Here is a 20,353-nt window from a genome sequence, read left to right as displayed (position 1 = left end):
TACAAGTGCTGCAGGGCTATGTTATTTAATTTACTTTATCTTTTTCACGAAGTTCATAATGAAAAAACGGGTATGGTAAGATTCGAACCATCGATTTACCACTTGGGAGACCATTGTATTCACCACAAGACTATGAGATCATGTGCTGAGCGGCTATGAATATTTGATTTACTTTAACGCTTTTGACAAAGGACATAATGAAAAAGGGTTATGGTAAGATTCGAACCATCGACTTACCATTTGGGAGACCATTGCCTTCACCACCAGACTTCAAGATCATGTGCTGAAGGGCTATGATTATTTAATTTACTTTATCTTTTTCACGAAGTTCATAATGAAAAAACGGGTATGGTAAGATTCGAACCATCGATTTACCATTGGGAGACCATTGTCTTCACCACTAGACTACGAGAACATGTGCTGAACAGCTATTTAATATTTGATTTACTTTAACCTTTTCACGAAGTTCATGATGATAAAACGGTCATGTTAAGATTCGAACCATCAATTTACCACTTGGGAGACCATTGTCTTCACCACTAGACTATGACATCATGTGCTGAGTGGCTATGAATATTTGATTTACTTTAACGTTTTTGACAAAGGACATAATGAAAAAGGGTTATGGTAAGATTCGAACCATCGACTTACCACTTGGGAGACAATTGCCTTCACCACTAGACTACAAGATCATTTGCTGAAGGGCTATGATTATTTAATTTACTTTATCTTTTTCACAAAGTTCATAATGAAAAAACGGTTATGGTAAGATTCGAACCATGGACTTACCACTTGGGAGACCATTGTCCTCATCACTAGGCTACAAGATCATTTGCTGAAGGGCTATGATTATTTAATTTGCTTTATCTTTTTCACGTTGTTCATAATGAAAAAACGGTTATGGTAAGATTCGAATCATCGATTTACCATTTGGAAGACCACTGCCTTCACCACTAGACTACGAGATCATGTGCTGAACGGCTAGGATTATTTCATTTTCTTTATCTTTTTCACGAAGTTCATAATGAAAAAACGGATATGGTAAGATTCGAACCAGATTCGGACGTTCCTGGACTCGAATCCCAAGTTTTAAAAATGGGAGAACATTGCGTTCACCACTAGACCAGCAGAACTTCAGGAGTGTCACTACACTGTTTTATTTTTACCTATTTTTTTATTTTACACAACCTTTTTTCGAAGGATTTTACGTAAGTTTAAATACGTTTGCTTTGATGATGATGATTTCTATTTTGTCTAAAACGCACAAACGTGAATCTTATTCGTAGCTTTAACCTAATTGATTCATTTGTGCTGACGCTACCGGGTGTCCCAAAAAAAGTACCTATTTTTAATTCAACATAACTTAAAAACGAACTAAAGAATTACAATAAAATAATCCATGTGTAGTTGAGTAATGTCTAACTTAAGGTTTGATATATTTCATATGAAGTTTGAGCAAATAGTTTCTGAGATATTCGCGTTTAAAGACACAGTAACGTTTTGAAATGTGTCAAAAATCAGCAAATAATGGCTTGTTAATTGCAACAATCCGATATCTACCGGGGCAATTTCCTGGTCGACTCATGAGTAAACGCGGCGATTGGCCATGGCCTCCACACTCCCCTGTCCTGACCGTGTGTGATTTCTTCCTCTGGGGCTATTTAAACAGCAGATTTGGGAAGTTCCTCATGACCAACAACCTCAAAACTTGGGAGATCTTCGCGAGGCGATTGTTAGGTTATGTCGCTATTTGGACGCCCACATGATTGAAAGGTCTTTTGATAGCATGCTGAAACGGGCAAGAAAGTGCGTTGCTGCTGGTGGACATGAATTTGCAGATGAATTAGAGCAAGTAAAAAACGATTTTTAAAAAAACAACTAAAAAATAAGTTACAAGATACCATGTTACGAACCCGTATTGTTGAAACAAGTTTAATAGGCCATTTTTTCCTGATTTTTCACAAGTTTCAAAACGTTGCTACGACTTTAAACGCAAATATCTCAGACACTACTCGTTCAAATTTCATATGTAATATATCAAACTTAGACATTACTCCACTTAATATGGATTGTTTGATTGCAATTCTTCAGTTTCCTTACAAGTTATGTTGAATTAAAAACAGGTACTTTTTTTGGGACACCCGGCATAATATCACAGGTATGGAGACCATTGAGAAAAGATGCGGCGTTATTTCACCATCAGCTAGTTATATGCGGCCCAGGTGAAGCAAATGGTTACGGTGCGATTGTTTTGTATTTTTAATGAAGTCAAGTCTGATTTCACAGGTCACAAATTAAAATTTGAGGAAAATGGTAATTCAGATTCATTAGAATGTTTCAACATTTTCCACTTATTTCATAGCTGAAATTGTACTCCAAATCTCCATTATAACGCAACAGATATTAAATAACCCTACTTCTCTTAAGCTGCGTTTACACGGTACCATCCGCTCGTCACAACATCTTCGTTTCCATGCAGCGTACACCTAAGATCCTATAAGACACAGTCACTGTCGGCCACAGCACGGCTACCATCCCCAGTCTGATTTATTTATATCAATTTCTTTCTTATATTACATCCCGTCAATTACGTATCACAATCGCTTAATCATCATATTCCTCTAGCAAATTGTAGTTACAAGATTATGTATTGCGATATGCATTATTTACGCAATCATTTTGATCGCGCGCCACACTTTCTTCTCACATTAGTTTTGGTCCCGAAAACGTTAAAAGTTGATACAGAAACTACGATCAAAATCTCCCGATTCCTGACCAGGACAAACAAACCAGGGCAAGCAAGCTTTCCCTGCTCAGTAGGCATAAAGTAAGGTTTTAGATTGTCGTGATGGACCATGAACTCTCGACCTGTTTCTGATATAATTGCTGCCGCAGCGAGGTCGCCTGAGCGACCGAGCAAGGCAGCAGTCCTAAATTTGAAATAGCGTGCGAAATCTTGATTTTTGCCAAGAGCGATGCATTGTGGTCACACTTTTCGCAGTTCTTTTTTCAACCATAATGCATTTCGGTTTTTTGAATAAAACCTTCGTGGTCGCAATTGTTTGCTCTTTTACGTCTACGTTTCAAAGACCAAGGTAAGCCTATTTATCATCTCCCTTGTCAAACATTTACACAATTATACTCGTGTGGTAAACATGCAGTCGTATTCTTTTAGATCGTAATACACTGGCGTCGTCTGGACTCTGGAGTTTAACTTTAGGTGAGTTTTTTAGGTTCTATTACTGATCAACTTATAAGTTATTTTAATATACTTTGGATTTACTGTGTATAACCGCGCTGTAACATAAATTCACACGCGCTCAGGCATATTAAAAAAATCGACCTCGTGTAGTTGTTTGTGTGGTGTTGCTGCCGCTGTTGCTGTCCGGCACTATTTGCATTTTGCGATGCTATCAGGATTTTTTATCTAAAGCCTATTTTCGATGTACTTCTATGTCTACGAGTTAAATATAAGTAATTGATCGTTTTAGGTTTTATTTTATTATACAGTCTGAACGTTTTGCGTTGGCGTCACATTTCCATATTTCACGAGTTGGAAGTTTACTATATACCGTAGAGAGGGTTTTGTTCTACTACGGCTCTACTTATACTTTAAACACAAAAATATTTTATTTTATAGTCGTTCGTATTTTACTTTGTGTATCTGTATATTGCGCGCTTTACAGACATCAAGAAATTCGACCTCGTGTTAGTCGTGTAGTTGTTTGTGTGGCCTTGCTGCCGCGTATGCATGCACGAAAGTTTTTAATTTCACGTTTTCATTCTGCATTGCCCATTCAGGATTATCTTTTTATAAAGCCTTTATCTTAGTTATATTTTTTACTCAAAACTATTTTGTTAGTCATGGGCGTGTATAAGCGCGCTGTATAATGCGCGCTTTATAGACTTGTGAAGAAATTCGACCTCGTGTTGTTGTTTGTGACATTGCTGCCGTCTACACAGAAGCTTTCAATTTCCGCCATTTGTATTCTACTTTGCCGACAGGATCTTTTATAAAGACTTCAAAAAGTTATTTTTGACACAGTTTAATCGTAAGTTATTCACCGTTTTAGGTTTTAATATACTGGCAGAACGTCTCAACGAGAACATACTACATAAAAAGGTGAGTTTTTTAACCCTTTGTTCTCGTGCAGGTCAAGTTATTTAAACTTTTAGCGCTGCATAAGCACGCTTTATAAACGCGCTTTGTTTAAATCGGTTTTGACAGCAGATGTAGAGCCAGGTGCTCGCACTTTCTTTTTTTTATGGTTATACATCCATTATCTGGTATTGAATTGTTTTAGTTTCATCTAACATTAACTTTTTAAGGATTGCTTTTTTCGTTCTTGTTATAATACTAGTTAACCAGTTTGAGAGATTTTCAGGTTTATTAAGGCGTGCAATTTCTTAATTTAAATTATATATCCATTGTCTTGTAACTCTTGTTATCCAGGCCACTGTGGTAGTCGAGTCTAGGTTTTGCGTTAATTATTTTTTGAGGGGGTCGCAGGCTTAGTCTTCAGCGCGGACAGTCGCATATTTACAGTGTATTTTAAGTGTATTCACATTTTATAGCCTGAGTTAACGCCTACAGGGCGTCTTGTTTTGAATAGAAATTATTTCATTTGTCTGTAAACTATTTTAAAAGTAACTGTGTGACAATGATACTTTGAAAAGTTCACATTTATACTTGAGTTACATCATTTCAGATTTGTAGTTTAAATAATAAAGTAGTTTGGTGCATCTGCGCCACGTTTTATGCGGTTACACTGCTGTAGCCTCGTTTAAACCAAATATTTTCGGCTATTAAGTAGCCTCGATTACAAACTGATATACATGTGATGAAATGAAATAATTGTGTGAATTTGTGATAAGTGATAAAGTTTTTAAAGAAAAATGAAAAACGAAATTAGTGGTGGACACAAGTTAATATTTATTCCACCAACTATATGTTTTCAACAAAACTTGTGTGAGACTTTAAGTTTGCCTCTAATACATGAGCATAAACCTTATTCGACTAAAAATCTAGGAACACCAATAAAAATACAAAGAATATTAGGAGATGGAAATTGTCTTTTTCGTGCTTTGTCCTATGCGATAACTGGTCGGCAAGGCCATCACAGTTCACTAAGACAAAAAGTGCTTGACCATATGAAAAATATTGAAGCATTGCTGTTACCACATATGAATATGCCATTGAGATTATACTTAGATTCAAGTGGAATGGCAAATACAGGCACATGGGGTACTGATGTTGAAATTTTTACCGCCTCATCACTACTTAGTACAGATATTTATGTTTATACTAAAGTAGGAGAAATTTTTAAATGGCAGAAATTTTCTGAATCTATGTTGAGTGGTTTTAAACCTAGAAATACTTGTGCAATTTATTTGCAACATACCAAAGGTGTGCATTATGATGTTGTGCTTGATGTTTGTGAAGACATGCCAAAAAAACCTTTTAAAGATGTCTCTTTTGCTGTTGGTAAGAAAAGGAAATATTTTTCAGTGCCTTTGCATCAAGGTGTAAGCAAAAAACAAAAGGTTGCTGAAGAAAAAAAGATTGAAAATAATTATGATATTGATTGTGGGTTGGTTCAAAATAATAAAGTTGGTTTTACTTTTCAACCAATTAATGATTCAGCTCAAACATTCTTATGCTCTTTAGTAAACTTGCCTTTGATACGTAAAAGATCTTATTCTTTCTGTGAGAAAGAGGTATTTCTCAGTAGACCAACAAAAATTCAAAGAATATTAGGAGATGGAAATTGTTTTTTTCGTGCTTTGTCCTATGCAATAACTGGTTGGCAACGCCATCACAGTTCACTAAGACAACAAGTGCTTGACCATATGAAAAATATTGAAGCATTGCTGTTACCACATATGAATATGCCATTGAGATTATACTTAGATTCAAGTGGAATGGCAAATACAGGCACATGGGGTACTGATGTTGAAATTTTTACTGCCTGATCACTACTGAGTACAGATATTTATGTTTATACTAAAGTAGGAAAAATTTTTAAATGGCAGAAATTTTCTGAATCCATGCTGAGTGGTTCTAAACCTAGAAATACTTGTGCAATTTATTTGCAACATACTAAAGGTGTGCATTATGATGTTGTGCTTGATGTCTGTAGGAATGGCCATGGTCAATTACCAGAGAACATACTTTTTCAGTCACCAGAAAATGTAGTACATGACACCAGTAATCAAAATTATAGTGACTTAGGTGAATCAAATTTACAAAAGAACATGCTTTTTCCGTCACCAGAAAATGTAGTACATGACACCAGTAATCAAAATTATAGTGACTTAGCTGAATCAAATATACAAAACCCAGACCTTTTTAAAAATGATAACCACATTTTCAAAAAAGAGAAAGACAAAAGCAAAGATATTCCATTAGAGAGAAATAGAAATCTAGAAATTTCTGAAGGCAAACATTGTGGGTATGACTTGGAGGATAATTTACAAGCTGCTAGTAGTGTTCTTATTGATGAGAGTTGTAGCATAAATTTAGACTCCTGTAAAACAGGTTTCAACTTCAATCAGAATGGCAAGAAAAATAATGCTTTGTTTCATAAATCAATCAATTATGTGATTTATCAGTGCAAAATATGCCTGGAGGCTTGGCCACTAAAAACAAAAATAAAATCGCCATCCACCTATATTTGTTCTCGTTGCTCAAAGGATAAAACAACAGAAAAAAAGTTTTCTGAAAGAAATTTCATGATACCTTCAAGTGTACCTGTAGAATTGCAAAATTTGACCCAAATTGAGGAAATGCTTATTGCTCGTGCATTACCAGTCATGAAAGTTTTTGTCAACGGAGGGGGTCAGAGGGGCTACAGTGGCCATTGTATCAACTTGCCACAAAATGTTTCTGAAATTGTTCAATCTCTTCCAAGGTGTCCAAGAGATATTCCTTTAATAGTTATTACAATGAAGTCTAATAATAATAATACTTTTAAGGATGTACATGTTCGAAGACAAAAAGTTGAAAAGGCATTGCATTGGTTGATTAAAAACAACCCTTTGTATCATCATGTTACAATAGACAAGGAAGTACTTAATGTATTACCATGTAATGGCATTCCACATGACATTAAACAAATACAGACAGTGGATGAAAAACCTGATTCCAGAAATGAACAAGTGCATAATAATTTTGACGAATTTAATGTAGAGAGAGTGTATAACCATGAAACACCAAGCAGTAGTTTTCTTCCTGTTAGTGAAAATGGAAAATTAGAACATGATGCAATTATAGACTGTTTAAAGACACATAAAATTGACTGGCCATCAGTAGGAAATCAACCATTGAATGAGTATACAACACCATTTCTTGCCACTATGGCATTTCCAACATTGTTTCCTGATAGCAAAGGTGATCCAACAAATCCAGGATTACTGCATGATATCACCTTCTTAAGGAAGGTGCAACATCTTATTAAATTTGCAGAAAAAAATGATCAAGAATGGGTATATAGATTTGCCTCACATCCAAGGTTTTCTTATTGGGCACTTAATATTATTCAAAGAAAAAGAACATTACAGCAATCATCAATTTTTCTTAAACAAAATCCTATTGAAGTTCATTTAACCATTGATCAATTGCGTGACATGGCATTTTCAGTTGAGTCAAAGACTTTTATGTCAAAGTTGTCGAGATATGTCAGTAACATAACTGGTAGCCCTTCGTATTGGTTCAAAATTCGAGAGGATTTAAAAGCAATTCTTTCCGAAAAGGGACCTCCAACTATATTTTTCACATTTTCAGCTGCTGATATGCACTGGCCTGAACTTCATTCACTTTTTAGTTCAAACCCTAACACCCTGTCTTCACAGCAGAAAAGAAAAAATGTAATTGACAATCCCCATATTGTTGACTGGTATTTTACAAAAAGATTAGAAACTTTTATCAAATATTGGTTATATGACACACTTGGCGCAGAGTGGCATTGGTATCGTTATGAGTTTCAAGCTAGGGGTAGTATACATTGTCATGGAATGGCTAAATTAAAAACTGACCCAGGCCTCTGCAAGCTCACTGAGATAGCCTTAAAAGGGTTTCGTGCTCAGCGATGTGGGGATAGTTTAAACAGTGCAAGCGTTTTAGATATGCAAGAGGGCGAAAAAGCATCAAGAATTGTGTGTGACTATGTTGATGATTTAGTTTCTACTTGGAATCCAAATTTACCTAATGAAGGAAATTGGCAAAAACCCTCAATTCATCCATGCAGTAAACCGTACAATAACATTAGCGATAATGAGATGAATAATGACTATATTGACCTTCTAAATACCGTCCAACGACATACACATTGTAGCACAAAGTATTGCCTTCGACATACAAAGAATTCAAAGGAACTCAAATGTCGTTTTAACTATCCCATTGACTGCTCTGATAAAACAGATCTAATATTTGAACAAATACATACCAAAGACAATAATGTTGATTTTAAAGCAAAGCTTATAACAAAACGAAATGACGAAAGGCTAAATAACCATCAACAAATTCAATTGCAGGGCTGGAGAGCAAATTGTGACATACAAGTCATACTTGATCACCATGCATGCATTGAGTATCTTTCTAAATATGCAGCCAAAGGCGAATCCAGATCATCGTCAGTTGATGATGCTTTCAACAAAGTTATTAATAGTGTAAATCCTGATATTGATTCAGCTAAAGCTGTGAAAAAGATCATGATTAAGACTCTTGGAGAACGAGATATAGGGGCCCAAGAAACAATGCATTTACTTTTATCATTAAAACTACATACTTCAAGTTTTAATGTTATACCTGTCAATTTAAATCCATCAAGAAAAGTAAATACAAAATTACAAGATTCTCAGTATTGTACAAAGGACTCCCTTTTGGATGTGTATGCAAAGCGGGGTGTCTATCAAAATGACCATCCGAACATACTTAGTATCAATTTTTTTGACTTTGTACGACAATACAAAGTTGTTAACAAAAAGCTTCAGAATCAAGTACCTAACATTGTTCCGCGATTTTTCCCCATTTATTCTGCTAATCCTAAGGGTAAGAATTACAGTCTGCATTGCAGGTATCAGTTGTTAAAATACAAGCCCTGGAAGAACTCATTTAATGATGCATGGGGTAGTGAAGACCCTTCTGAAAATATATACATTTCTGCTTGGCATGAGTTTTTAAATAATCTTTTGCAAAAAAACATGTTCCTAAACTGGCAGAAAAGCTAGAAAATGGCATAGAATCTGCTGTTAAAATTTCTGCTGAAATAATTGCTAATGAACGCCATGATGAAGAAGACTGGATGATGATATCTCGTCTCACAATGATAGTACGCCTAGCAATGCAAAATTGTTCATCTTATCAATACAATTGGTGTTTAGATAGGGCTAGATATACTGAACAACAAATAGCTCAAATGCCAAAAATTGATACAGAAAAGAAAGAAAATTCTATCCATTCACCTCATGTACCAATGACACAACTTCATTTAGTCAGGAACAGAAGCCTTGCATACAATATAGTTGTTAATCATTCAGCTTCCAAATCAAAAGAACCACTTCTTTTGATTGTCACTGGAGTTGCAGAACTGGTAAAAGTTACCTTATAAATGCTTTACGAAACTACCTTAGAGAAAATGTTCTGTGACGGCAACTACCGGAAAAGCGTCTTATGCTATAAATGGTATAACAATTCACTCGCTTTTAAGACTCCCTATTGCAACAAAGCAGTCAAAAGGATTGTCTGGCCAATGCCTTCTTCACTTGCAAAATAATTTAGCGAACATTCAGTATATATATTGACGAATACCCATGCTAGGTCAGATCACCATGGGTTGGATTGACAGAAGGTGTCGACAAATAACAGGTACAAAAAGAAATCTTTGGTGGATGTCAATAATTTTTTAGGTGACCCAGTTGCCACCAGTAGGTGACAAACCATTGTATCACTCTAAACCGTCATCTGACATAGGAAAACAGGGTTATCTTGCCTATCTTTTATTTACGAATGTAATTGCTTTGAAAGTAAATCAAAGAGTGAGAGGGGAAGATTCAGAACAAACATCATTTCGTGAACTTTTAGGCAGGTTACGGATTGGTGAGTCAAATATTTCAGATTGGAAACAGTTACTTGATAGACAACCTAGTTCTGTTCTAAACATTGACGAATTCGAAGATGCCATCAGGTTATATTATTGTAATAAACAAGTTGCCGAATATAATTATAATAAACTTAAGCAAATGAAGCGGAGAAAAATGCCGAACTCACACTGAGGCCAAACATATAAGTCCACAACAACTTTTCGGCTTGCAACCATGTCTTTATATTTCAAAAGGTGCTAAGGTAATGTTGACAATGAATTTGTGGTCCTCCGTCGGCCTATGTAATGGGTCAACCGGTACAGTTGTAGACATAATTTACGCTGATAATCAACTACCACCTGACTTGCCCGTTGCTGTAATCGTTCGCTTTGATAATTACATTGGACCGTCCTTTGGAAACATGGAATCATGTGTTCCTATCGTCCCCGTTACGGCAAGTTATAACAGCAGTAGTGGAATCAACGAAAGACAGCAAATACCTTTAACTCTTGCATGGGCTCTTACTATACACAAAAGTCAGGGGATGACGTTAAAAAAAGCTTGGGTTGATATTGGTCCGAAAGAGTCTGCACTTGGAATTTCGTATGTAGCTATAAGTAGGGTTCGTAATATATCCTCATTAGTTATTGAACCTACCAGCTTTAAAAGACTTAGTGCTATTAAGGATTCACAAACACTAAAATTTAGGGTAATGGAAGAAAAGCGCCTGAATGAAATTGCTAAGAAAACGATAAGTGCGCATGTGTGATAAAATAAGATTATAATTGTCTTCTTTATGGCGTGAATAGGGCCATAACGTTCCAGTTTTTAAATTGGATTGTGACAATGGGTTTTGAAGTTCACAAACTATCATAGTTATTAACTAATTTGTCACATCTTCAAGTCTTGCTTTCAGTGATGCCTGCTTTTTTCTCTCTGTTTTATGATCAACCTAACGTGTACACGTTATATTCTATTTAGCCAAATTATGGAATGCTCTCAAAATAAAGGTAAGCATATACATGATGTTTACTAGAATACTCAATAAGCTACAGTGTAATTGTTCAGTGAAAGGTTACTATATTCTGCATATTTTTCAGGGGATCATGAGGGTGACAATCTTATGAACGATTTTAACTTGGACGAAAGTAAGATCAACATTTTGCATATCACTTTAAGCATAATGACATTTTCTTAAGTACTTGTAAACCTCTTTAGAATACCTTCTTGAAACTGATAAAGAAATGAAGGATGTCATATCTTTGGCCGAAAATCAAGGTATGACCAATATTTTCGCGCAACATTTGTAGCACCGTTAAAAGGCTTAAAGCCCGTATTCTAAACTGAGTTCACTTATACTTATTGACTGGAGTTCAGTTTAATCTGAGCGTTTCTTGAGTTTCAGTGTATCATTACTCTTTTTGGATAGCGGCAAAGCTTTACATGCATGCTGTTCAAATTGAATTAGTTAAGTTTGTGCGTACACCATGTATTTAATATTCATTTATGTACTCAAGTAAATCTAGATACCGTTAATATGTATTAAACTGTAAAAATTCATGCGAATCTTCATCGTTTTTAGATAAAACAAAAAACGAATCCAACAAATCCAACCAGAAGCCAGTTGTTCACCTTGATGGAGGTACTAAGTGCATTCTTGTAACAGAAATAAGTTAAGATAATTGTTACGCTACCTATAAAAGCTATAAGAAATATGTGAAAGACTAATGAATTTTCACAACAACCTCACAATTTGAATTCAATGACCAAAATTGCGATATGCACTGCAACCGTGGTTTGCTCAAAACAAAAATTTTCACTGTCACTCGCATTGTATTATTTAGTGCTAAACGTTACTTGTGTTTTCATTTCAGATACTCCAATTTTGGCTTATATACACAACTTAAGCCCGTTAAAAAGCAGTCAGCGTAATAATTTATACTTTGATTTAACGCTACAAACAAGCCAAGGATCTTACCGAACAGTATGTTTCTCGCCTGAGAAGCACTCAAAATGCAAATCAAAGTCCGAGTCGTCTTCGCCACTAAAGTTATCAAAATATCAAGTGAAAAGAAACACTTTCACGAATGAAGACGAAATATTCATTAATAAAAGAACAAAGTTGGATGAACCACGTGAAGATGAAATTAACTTCGACATACAGTTTCCGTCGAAATCGAGTGAAAGTGCAACTGGTCTTGCTGCTGTGAATGTTAAAGACGTCCAAGCCACCACCAACCTCACGTTAGTTACTCTCACTGGTAGAGTAACTTTTCAGGGTTTTGAAGAAACCATTCTCAAGAACGGAAAGACCCTGCGGAAGCAAGAAGCGGTTTTTACCGATAATACTGCGTCAATTAGACTCGTCTTGTGGGAGCAAGATATTAATAAAGTTGAGTCTGGTTCTTTTTACAAACTCTCGAACACTGTCGTTAGGGAGTATGAAAATGAAAAGTATTTAACTCTGAACAAGAAATCCAAAATCGAGAGCACAGTCGCAAAAATTGAAAGACAAGACGACGTCACTGGGCACAGATCCTTAAAGTCGGTTGAATGTCCGGCGGAAGGTGTTGTATCCCTCAAGAGGTTTTTGTCCTGCAAAAAATGCCACGTGAAGGTTGCTGCGTTAGCGAATAAACCAATTATTAAATGCAGCGAATGCGGTTTAACACAATTAAAGAAGAAATGCAAGGAAAGATTCCTCGCGAATGTGCTATTTCAGGATGGCACATCCACGACCACCCTGTTGCTGTTTGACGACAAGCTACAGCAACTATTCAACATATACAAAGAACAAAACACTTGCGATTCCGAGTTTGAGGGAATTGACGACGATTTCCTCATGGAAATTCTGTTAACTGTTGAGGCGAAAGTACTTTTTAACAACAAAAGAAATGTTGTCTCCATAGAGAAGCTTTCTACTTAGAACATATATACAGCATGCTTATATAAACTATGCTCTTTGACGGTCAACATTAGATTGTGCATGACTTTGTAGCCGAAAACACTTCAGCCATTCTTACCACTTTGTAGAAGTTTTGCATGTACTGTTCTGTTATCTTTGTTCTGTTATCTTCGTTCTGACATTTTAAAATTCCACAGAAACGCTCTTTAGTGTAAATATTTTTTCTATGAATAGAATGTTTCTCCAATGTCTTACTATTTAACCATTTATATAATATATTTTACGCAGAAACACTAAATATAACTGTATTGTTGTTTTTCAAGATTATGCGGCAAACTGTAAACGTACCTTTACCCCTTAGTTTGGTATTAGGCAGATTTAGACAGACCTTACGGTCGTCAAATGTCAACTTAAAAATGACGTTCTATCTCCATGCAAGGATACGTCTTTGGCGTCTATATAAATCTGCTTAACATAATGATAAGTACAATTTTTTGTCTTATTTCTGTGACAACTGTGTTTTGCCATTGAAGGCAGCATTACTACCCTTTGGGTAACCTAGTCTTATAATTTACGCCTAGTCTTCCTAAAATAGTGTGAGGTCCAAGCTGTTTGGGACAGAATTTCCACTCCTTTGGCCGCCTAAGCCATACATGCTCAAGCCATACAAAATCTAGTTTCCTGCTGACCCAGCAAGTCCGACGAAGCGAGGAGTCCTCGGAAGGATCGCGAAAGTTTATGATCCTCTCGGGTTGATTTCGCCCATTATTCTGCAAGGAAAGTTCCTCTACCGCGAGTATTGTGACGCCAAGGTCCCCTGGGATGCCAAACTGCTTCGTGAGTTAGAAGCTAGATGGACGGCGTGGGAGAAAAGCCTACAGAGAACGTGACCGCACCAATTAAGGAGTCTAGCTAAGTTCCAGTAGCCAATTGAAGATACAGGTCATTAGATCAAGATCATTAGATCTGGTCGCACACGAAAGACAGTATAGAACTTAGTGCTTTAGATTTTAACATATATTTCGAACAGTTGCATTAAAATTAGAATTCAATCAAGTTAACATTTATTGGGACGGTGAACACTGAACGAGGCACAACTTTTTTATTCTAATACTTTTTATATTATAATAGGGGGGGGGTGTTGGAAATCATGCGGAAATAGAATGATTATTATAATGCATGCAAACGTCATGGGTATAAATTAATACTGCATGGGAATCAATAGTAAGTAAGAAAATTGAATAATTAAGGACAGATTGGAAGTGAGGGTTAAACATAGCCTCTAAAGGCATTCCCAACACAGCCTCCTACTGCCATGAATGATCGGTCTTGCTAAAAACAAATATTATAGGTAAATAAAAATATCTACAATCCCTCGCGAACATCTTCGTCTTATATATTATAATTTCTTATCTTCGCTTTTACCTGGGAGAGTGTCCATTTCCCAGCTGCCTTGACAGACAGCGCAGCCTTGGAACACTCTGGCTTGAGATGCACGTGACTAGGCTGACCTTTGACTGTGAAACTCTCCGTAGTTGAGGAACTTTCCCGAAGCTGAGACTTGCTGACTTCGTCCCCGCGATGGGTTAATCCAGGACTGTCCTCGCCTAGTAGTTTCCAGACATCTTGTAACGACGCGCGGTCGTCTGATGAGAACGAAGGTTGCCATGGCGAGACGATTTCGTCACGAACAGTAGACGATTCCGGTAGGCCTGCTTTTTCTGCGAGTTCCGTGTTTGAAGAGTGTTTTTGAAGTTTTTGGGCCGACGCGGAATTCTTTTTCCGAGGAGATAGCGAATGCTGATCATTATTCCTCGCTAGTTTTCTCTGTGCATACTGCAGTTCTTTGCTTGTTAGTTCATATTGCAACTGTTCCAAACCCCGTAGTTGGGATCGGGATGTTTGCGCCACATTCTGCGGATCTTTGGACGATTGACGTGCCTCAATTGAAGGCGATTTTTTCCCTCCTAATATATAACGATAGAATAACATTCTAAAATCAAAACGGTGGCAGCGGTACACTAAATATAATCGATTTTACCACGAGATTACTTATTTCAGCATCTCTCATTATACCAAAGCCGCCACGCTGCAGAGAAACAAGAAATTTTCGTGTTCTCAATAATTGTAGTTTTTCTCAACTTCTATTATATAGGTTTAAACTTTTGTTCTTAACAATTTATCAAAAATGGTTTAAAGACGCTCTGCAAAACAATTTTATTTCATATTTCAATGCAAGGACGAATTAAACGAATGTTTAGTCCACCCGTTTTCGGTACATTTTCAAGTACAAGTTTAACTTATATCTTATCAATTAATATAACTTGCATGTTTTCTTTCAAAAGTTCCAATTGAAGTTTTTCGCCATATGCTTATAACCGACCGGCGTTTGCCCAGACGTTATTCCGCGGTGTTCTGGAGCCCGGTCACGTGTCACTACCCTACATGCGGTAGTGACGTAATCATCGCGGGATTTCTTTGCACATGCAGTTAGTCTTTTGCGAACAACAGAAGCTACGCATCATGATTATAGGAAAAATGTATTCAATTCATTCTTACAGTAATTTATTTCGACTAACGTATATATAATGCCATCTTAATAGATATTCCAAAATATCCCTTCAAATACCTTTATATTTCAACAATTCAGCTCTCAGCTTATTTCCCATTTTAATCAACTGTTCGCGTTCTTTTGTTACTCCATTTTTCCTTTGAGCAGCTTGACGTAGTTTGGTGTGTAATCCTTTAGATGACGATACTACTCCCTTCATACCAGGGACTTCTGAAAAAAAAGGAAAACGTTTAAAATTCAAATCCTGACTAAATCATTCAGAATTTTATGAAGTGAATTTAGGGTTTGTTATGTGTTGATGAGAAATGTTGATGAGAGGTTTTCCAGCCGCAATCAATTTACTGTTTTGGAAAAGGTCGTAACTTACAAATTGTGAACGGGTTTGAATGAAATATAACTCCATAGACAGGCGTCATAGCTATATCACGCTATTTTAAGTGGATCAGAACAACAAGGGATATGCATTCTATATATGGTCTAACAACTGACAGTGGTTGGGTTACATCACAATCTATACGTTTGAATTAATTCAGTAGATTTAGAATGTTCTACGGCAGTCGTGATTTTTAAGATTCTAAACACAAATAAAGATAGTATTTCAAAAGCGTCAGACAGTACACTCACCTTTCTCTCGAAGGTCTTGTATAAACTGACTTTCTGGATTGTACGTATTCAAAGGTTTTCCGTGACTGGCAAGATCCAATTTTAATGCTGACAACTGCAGAAAATCATCTCCTGCCTGTCACACAATTCTTGACTAGATGTTGCTAATATTTCTACCTCGGGTAGTTTATCTGCGACAAACATTAACCCATACTTTCATAAACGATCTCTGCAGAAACTCAAATTTCTTTCTATAAACACCGAATACAAAAATTTCGGACATTACGCTCTCAAAACAGATAAATATCAAACGATTATCAGTAATTCTTCCGTATCCACACTATCGCCTGTAGGCTGTGTTACACTCACACTCATTGAGTGTGACATACAAATTTTGTCATCAACGATCACAGAGAAAGTTATTTCTTAATCGATACAAAGATGTAACGAAAAACACTGAAAATTAAGCTCTTATTCGAGTGGAAATACCGCCATGGAAATGTTATGACTCCCATTCAACAAGTTCGAGTGCGCGTTTAAAATACAATAGTTCCTCGCTAACTCGAACTCCCTAAGGAAAAGGAAAATTGTTCGAGTTACCGGGGTTCGAGTTAACCGGAGTTGGTGTCATATTATGTTTATTATACACTGATTAACTTTTATTATTTCGATAGTTTCCGGTCCAGCATATGGCTGTCACAAGTGATATCTTAGGTTCAGCATTATAGCTGCTCGCTTTGTTGCTCAGTGAATCACCCAGGATGTTACTGACATTCCTGCCCTCCGGCTGATAACTAATCAAATCCTCTCTTAACTGCTTGCGGTTTTAAAAGCACATATAAATTTCGTTCGATCTTGCATTAACCAACAACACGGTAATGTACAATTGAAAGTGGGTTCACCGTTAAGCTTCAGACTGTGATACATTTACACGTTTAATTTGTTTTAATGTTATATACCTAAAGAATGTCTTTATTATATCCATTTTGCATCTGCGATCTAGTTATTTAACAATATCATTGAACTAACCTGGTTTCCTAATGATACAGCATCAATATTTCTCTCCAAACCCGTTTTGTAAAATTCGTCAGCCTGGCGTCTTTTTTGGGTTACCTGCAGCTTGAGACCAGAGTTCTGCTGCTTCAAAGCATTCATTTCTTCGTTGGCCTGACGATTCCCTGTTGTCAACTGATAGTGAAGTTGATATGTTTAGTTGCTTCTGACGAACCTGAAAAAAGAAAGTGCGTTGATCATCAATGCTCGATACAGGTTTCTAAAATCCAGGAATGTAGCACTCGAAAACCAGCCCCATTTACACTATAGACTAAATTTATCGGCACGACATATGTTAATAAATACACACAATAAAAATGCGAGAACATACATCACAAACATTCTCAGCGATGACGGATAAAAATACAAGTGCATTAAAACAGAAGTCTATAGCCATTTAGAGAAGAAGACTCACCTCTTCTGAAGAATGATGAAGTAAACATTGAAGATGAACGATAATTGCTTTACATTTTCCCAATTGAGATGTAAGTTCTAATTTCTCTCGGCGTAAACAGGGCGCCTATAAGATAGGGCGGCGAAACGCACGGATGGCGTGTTGAAACATGTGTGATGTGCGGACCCCCCATAAAGATTCGAAAAACTGTTTTCAAAATGGCGGCGGGTTACTTAGAAGACGAAGAACTTGAGATGATTATTAGTTTGGATGACACTGATCTGGAAACAGATGACACAAATTCGTCATTTCCAGTTGGAAATACTGTTAATTTCAATGTAAATAAGATAATTGCTGTTCTTGAAAGGGTTTCTTCGTGTTTTTTATACTCGTCCAAGTCCGCTGGTTACCAAGACAAGTTTGTAAACATGGTTCCGTTTTATGGTTGTCGTTTTCCAGAGAAAATTGTGAAAAAGGTTCAAAACATTATGCGACTATTTGCACGTGGAATCGATGTTAATGAACAAGAGAGTTATTTTCTAAATTTCCCAGCTTTAGGAGCTATGGCAAGGTTTTCAATTTTTTAATGGAAATTTTGTATTTTGAAAATTCGAAAACGTTGTTGTGACGCGGTCAAATGCTCCTGCAAGTAAGTTAGCATTTTCTTGTTTTGTTTTTAGCTTGGCTAGGTCGACATTGCCATGACGAAAGAAAAACATATCATATTTTCAATTCGGAACGTTATCTAAGTATATAATATAATTTAACGGGATTGCAAAAAAGGTTCAAAACGTTGTGTAGTGAAATTTGCTACAAATGTTCGTCAATATTCTGGACACCAAATCTTGAAGTATAATGCTTTTGGGGATTTTCCTCACTGAGAAAAATCAAAATATGTATGATACATCTAAAAACAGACCAAGTAGCCGTGCGTGTCCGTAGTTTTAATTTGACAAATTCGGTCAGTTAACTTTTGAAGAAACAATTTTAAGACACAATATTAATAGAAAGAGTTATAAATTACACAGGAGAAATCTTATTTTAGATGTCGCGTTAATAGCTTCAGAGATTGAGTGGTTTTAATCGAGCTTGTTAAAAACCAAGTAAATATTGTTTCGCTCGAGAATTTTTCGCCGACCGCCCCGTCCCAGTCCTAAAATCGCATCACACATGTTTCAACACGCCATCCGTGCGTTTCGCCGCCCTATCTTATAGACGCCCTGGCGTAAACTACCTAAAGACGTGCAAGAATATATATTGTGAAATAGGCAATTATATTATATACCTTATCTGAAATTCTAGTCGGTTAATACAGAATGCCTTTCGTGCGATTCCCACAATTTAAGTTACCATGGTCAATAGTACAATGCGATTGGAATATCAGCTCTTACAAAAATCTTAATCCTTGATACTCCAGTTGTGTCTTGCAAAAAAATACAGGCATTTTTTTCAAATTTTCACTCGGGTAAATTCTCAGGGCTAATCAACATGCTATAGTGTTTTTTTAATGACCCACAAAATTACGTAACTTGAAAGTCAAATATTTGACTTAACGGAAATATTTGCAGTAAAGATAGTGAACAGTTATGTAACTCGGTGTAATAAATCAGCATATCGAGGCAATGTATGTAGGGGTTGTTTTTTATACTACCCGCGTGCGGAGCGAAAATCCGCAGAAATTATTCAGGACATTGTAGGTTAAAATTTGACATTAGACACAGAAAACTAATTCAACGTTCAACTATAACTATTCAGATAACACAATGAAAACTGCTGGGTATGCGGGGGATGAGGTAATGTTTCAATTTAATGATGCTATGTTTAAGCTTTGTAACTTCTTGAACTGCTGTTGTATGGTTGAACTTTGTTATCTACCACTTACCGATTGTGCTGTTCAGCTGTGCCACCAGACCTCTTACATGAACATTATCCTTACTTCAATCTAAAACGTAAGTTGGCTCAGTATTTTCAGTTTTAGCATTTGTATTAGCCATGGATTGGGTCAGTTCGCGGTTTCTCGCCTTCACTTCTCAAATTTCTTTTTTCAGACTTGTCACATATTCTGAAATGTTTAGTAAAGAAATACCAGATTAATTCCATTCACACTGATCTTTGTTACGATCACTATAACGATTAGTCATTCTAAAAATATGTCTTTCAAAATACAGAAGCTATATATGTACAGTAGAACGGGGATTGCCTAATAAGCCCCGGGGGGTCAAACCCAGGCTACAGTAGAGTAGCTATATTAAACATAAGGTTTTAAGAAAAAATTAAATTCATCCATGCATAGAAAACAATCTGGCTTTATATTTTCGAAATTGTTTTGTTATGAAATATTTTCCCGCTTTATTATCATTTAATTACCTTCCGTAATGGGTACGCCATCTCTTGCATTAGTAATCGATCCAGTGGTACGTTGCGTCAACTGTTTCGTCAAATCCTCCATGTCCTCTCTCATTTGATGAATAACAGACGCAAATTTTCGTTCTGAACTGGAAGTTCTTTATTATTCATATTCGCTGCTGGTGTGCCAACATCTTCGACTGGTGAAACATGCATGACTGATAAAATCTAGAGAAATGATAAAATCTTGCGAAGCAATGGGAGAGGTATCGATGTTTAAGAATTAAAAAACGAGTCGCGTGCCTTTATGGTGTAATAATGCACGATGGGGGAATGTTGGGAGAATACGAGAGAAGCTTGTAAAACACGAGGCGTAGCCGAGTGTTTTACAAGCTTCTCG

The 20,353-nt window shown here is 36.4% G+C and overlaps 2 protein-coding genes across 7 annotated transcripts; one reads left to right on the top strand and one right to left on the bottom strand.

Annotated features, from left to right (window-relative positions):
• The first annotated feature begins 3,041 nt into the window (after positions 1-3,041).
• LOC114542249 lies at positions 3,042-13,187 on the top strand. 2 transcript variants are annotated; one of them, XM_028561927.1, is made up of 8 exons: positions 3,042-3,095; positions 3,176-3,220; positions 4,074-4,123; positions 11,062-11,090; positions 11,181-11,228; positions 11,299-11,358; positions 11,663-11,722; positions 11,955-13,187. In XM_028561927.1, exons 4-8 carry the CDS (start codon positions 11,069-11,071, stop codon positions 13,004-13,006), a joined length of 1,242 nt encoding a protein of 413 aa, XP_028417728.1. In that variant the 5' UTR covers positions 3,042-3,095; positions 3,176-3,220; positions 4,074-4,123; positions 11,062-11,068; the 3' UTR covers positions 13,007-13,187. The 2 variants fall into 2 exon arrangements, with proteins under 2 accessions (XP_028417728.1, XP_028417727.1); XM_028561926.1 differs by lacking the exons at positions 3,042-3,095; positions 3,176-3,220; positions 4,074-4,123 and having other exon boundaries at positions 10,927-11,090.
• A 360-nt stretch (positions 13,188-13,547) lies between these two features.
• Positions 13,548-20,306, bottom strand: LOC114542251 (coiled-coil domain-containing protein 57-like). 5 transcript variants are annotated; one of them, XM_028561928.1, is made up of 8 exons: positions 19,975-20,306; positions 19,490-19,669; positions 17,629-18,841; positions 17,190-17,388; positions 16,182-16,275; positions 15,615-15,767; positions 14,411-14,952; positions 13,548-13,860 (listed from the first exon to the last, which is right to left on the bottom strand). In XM_028561928.1, the coding sequence occupies exons 4-8, from the start codon at positions 17,313-17,315 to the stop codon at positions 13,828-13,830; spliced, it is 948 nt and encodes a 315-aa protein (XP_028417729.1). In that variant the 5' UTR covers positions 17,316-17,388; positions 17,629-18,841; positions 19,490-19,669; positions 19,975-20,306; the 3' UTR covers positions 13,548-13,827. The 5 variants fall into 5 exon arrangements, with proteins under 5 accessions (XP_028417729.1, XP_028417730.1, XP_028417733.1 ...); XM_028561929.1 differs by having other exon boundaries at positions 17,629-17,888; XM_028561932.1 differs by lacking the exon at positions 17,629-18,841 and having other exon boundaries at positions 17,190-17,348; positions 18,893-19,669.
• Positions 20,307-20,353: the final 47 nt, after the last annotated feature.

This window comes from Dendronephthya gigantea, unplaced genomic scaffold (genome assembly GCF_004324835.1).
Source record: "Dendronephthya gigantea isolate DGI-Jeju-01 unplaced genomic scaffold, DenGig_1.0 000343F, whole genome shotgun sequence".
Lineage (NCBI taxonomy): Eukaryota > Metazoa > Cnidaria > Anthozoa > Malacalcyonacea > Nephtheidae > Dendronephthya > Dendronephthya gigantea.
Note: the sequence above shows the minus strand (reverse complement) of the source record. Positions and strands in the feature narration are given on the sequence as shown.

What these genes read in the sequence shown, in the direction of transcription:
- LOC114542249 (XM_028561926.1), top strand. Translation starts at nt 11,024, where the DNA reads ATGATCAACCTAACGTGTACACGTTATATTCTATTTAGCCAAATTATG. An exon ending in CGATTTTAACTTGGACGAAA is followed by an intron (nt 11,229 to 11,298) that starts GTAAGATCAACA and finishes AAACCTCTTTAG; the next exon opens with AATACCTTCTTGAAACTGAT. An exon ending in AGTTGTTCACCTTGATGGAG is followed by an intron (nt 11,723 to 11,954) that starts GTACTAAGTGCA and finishes TTTTCATTTCAG; the next exon opens with ATACTCCAATTTTGGCTTAT.
- LOC114542251 (XM_028561932.1), bottom strand. Translation starts at nt 17,315, where the DNA reads ATGAATGCTTTGAAGCAGCAGAACTCTGGTCTCAAGCTGCAGGTAACC. An exon ending in TGAATTGTTGAAATATAAAG is followed by an intron (nt 14,953 to 15,614) that starts GTATTTGAAGGG and finishes GTTATATATTAG; the next exon opens with GAGGGAAAAAATCGCCTTCA. An exon ending in GGAAATGGACACTCTCCCAG is followed by an intron (nt 13,861 to 14,410) that starts GTAAAAGCGAAG and finishes CGTTCTCTGTAG; the next exon opens with GCTTTTCTCCCACGCCGTCC.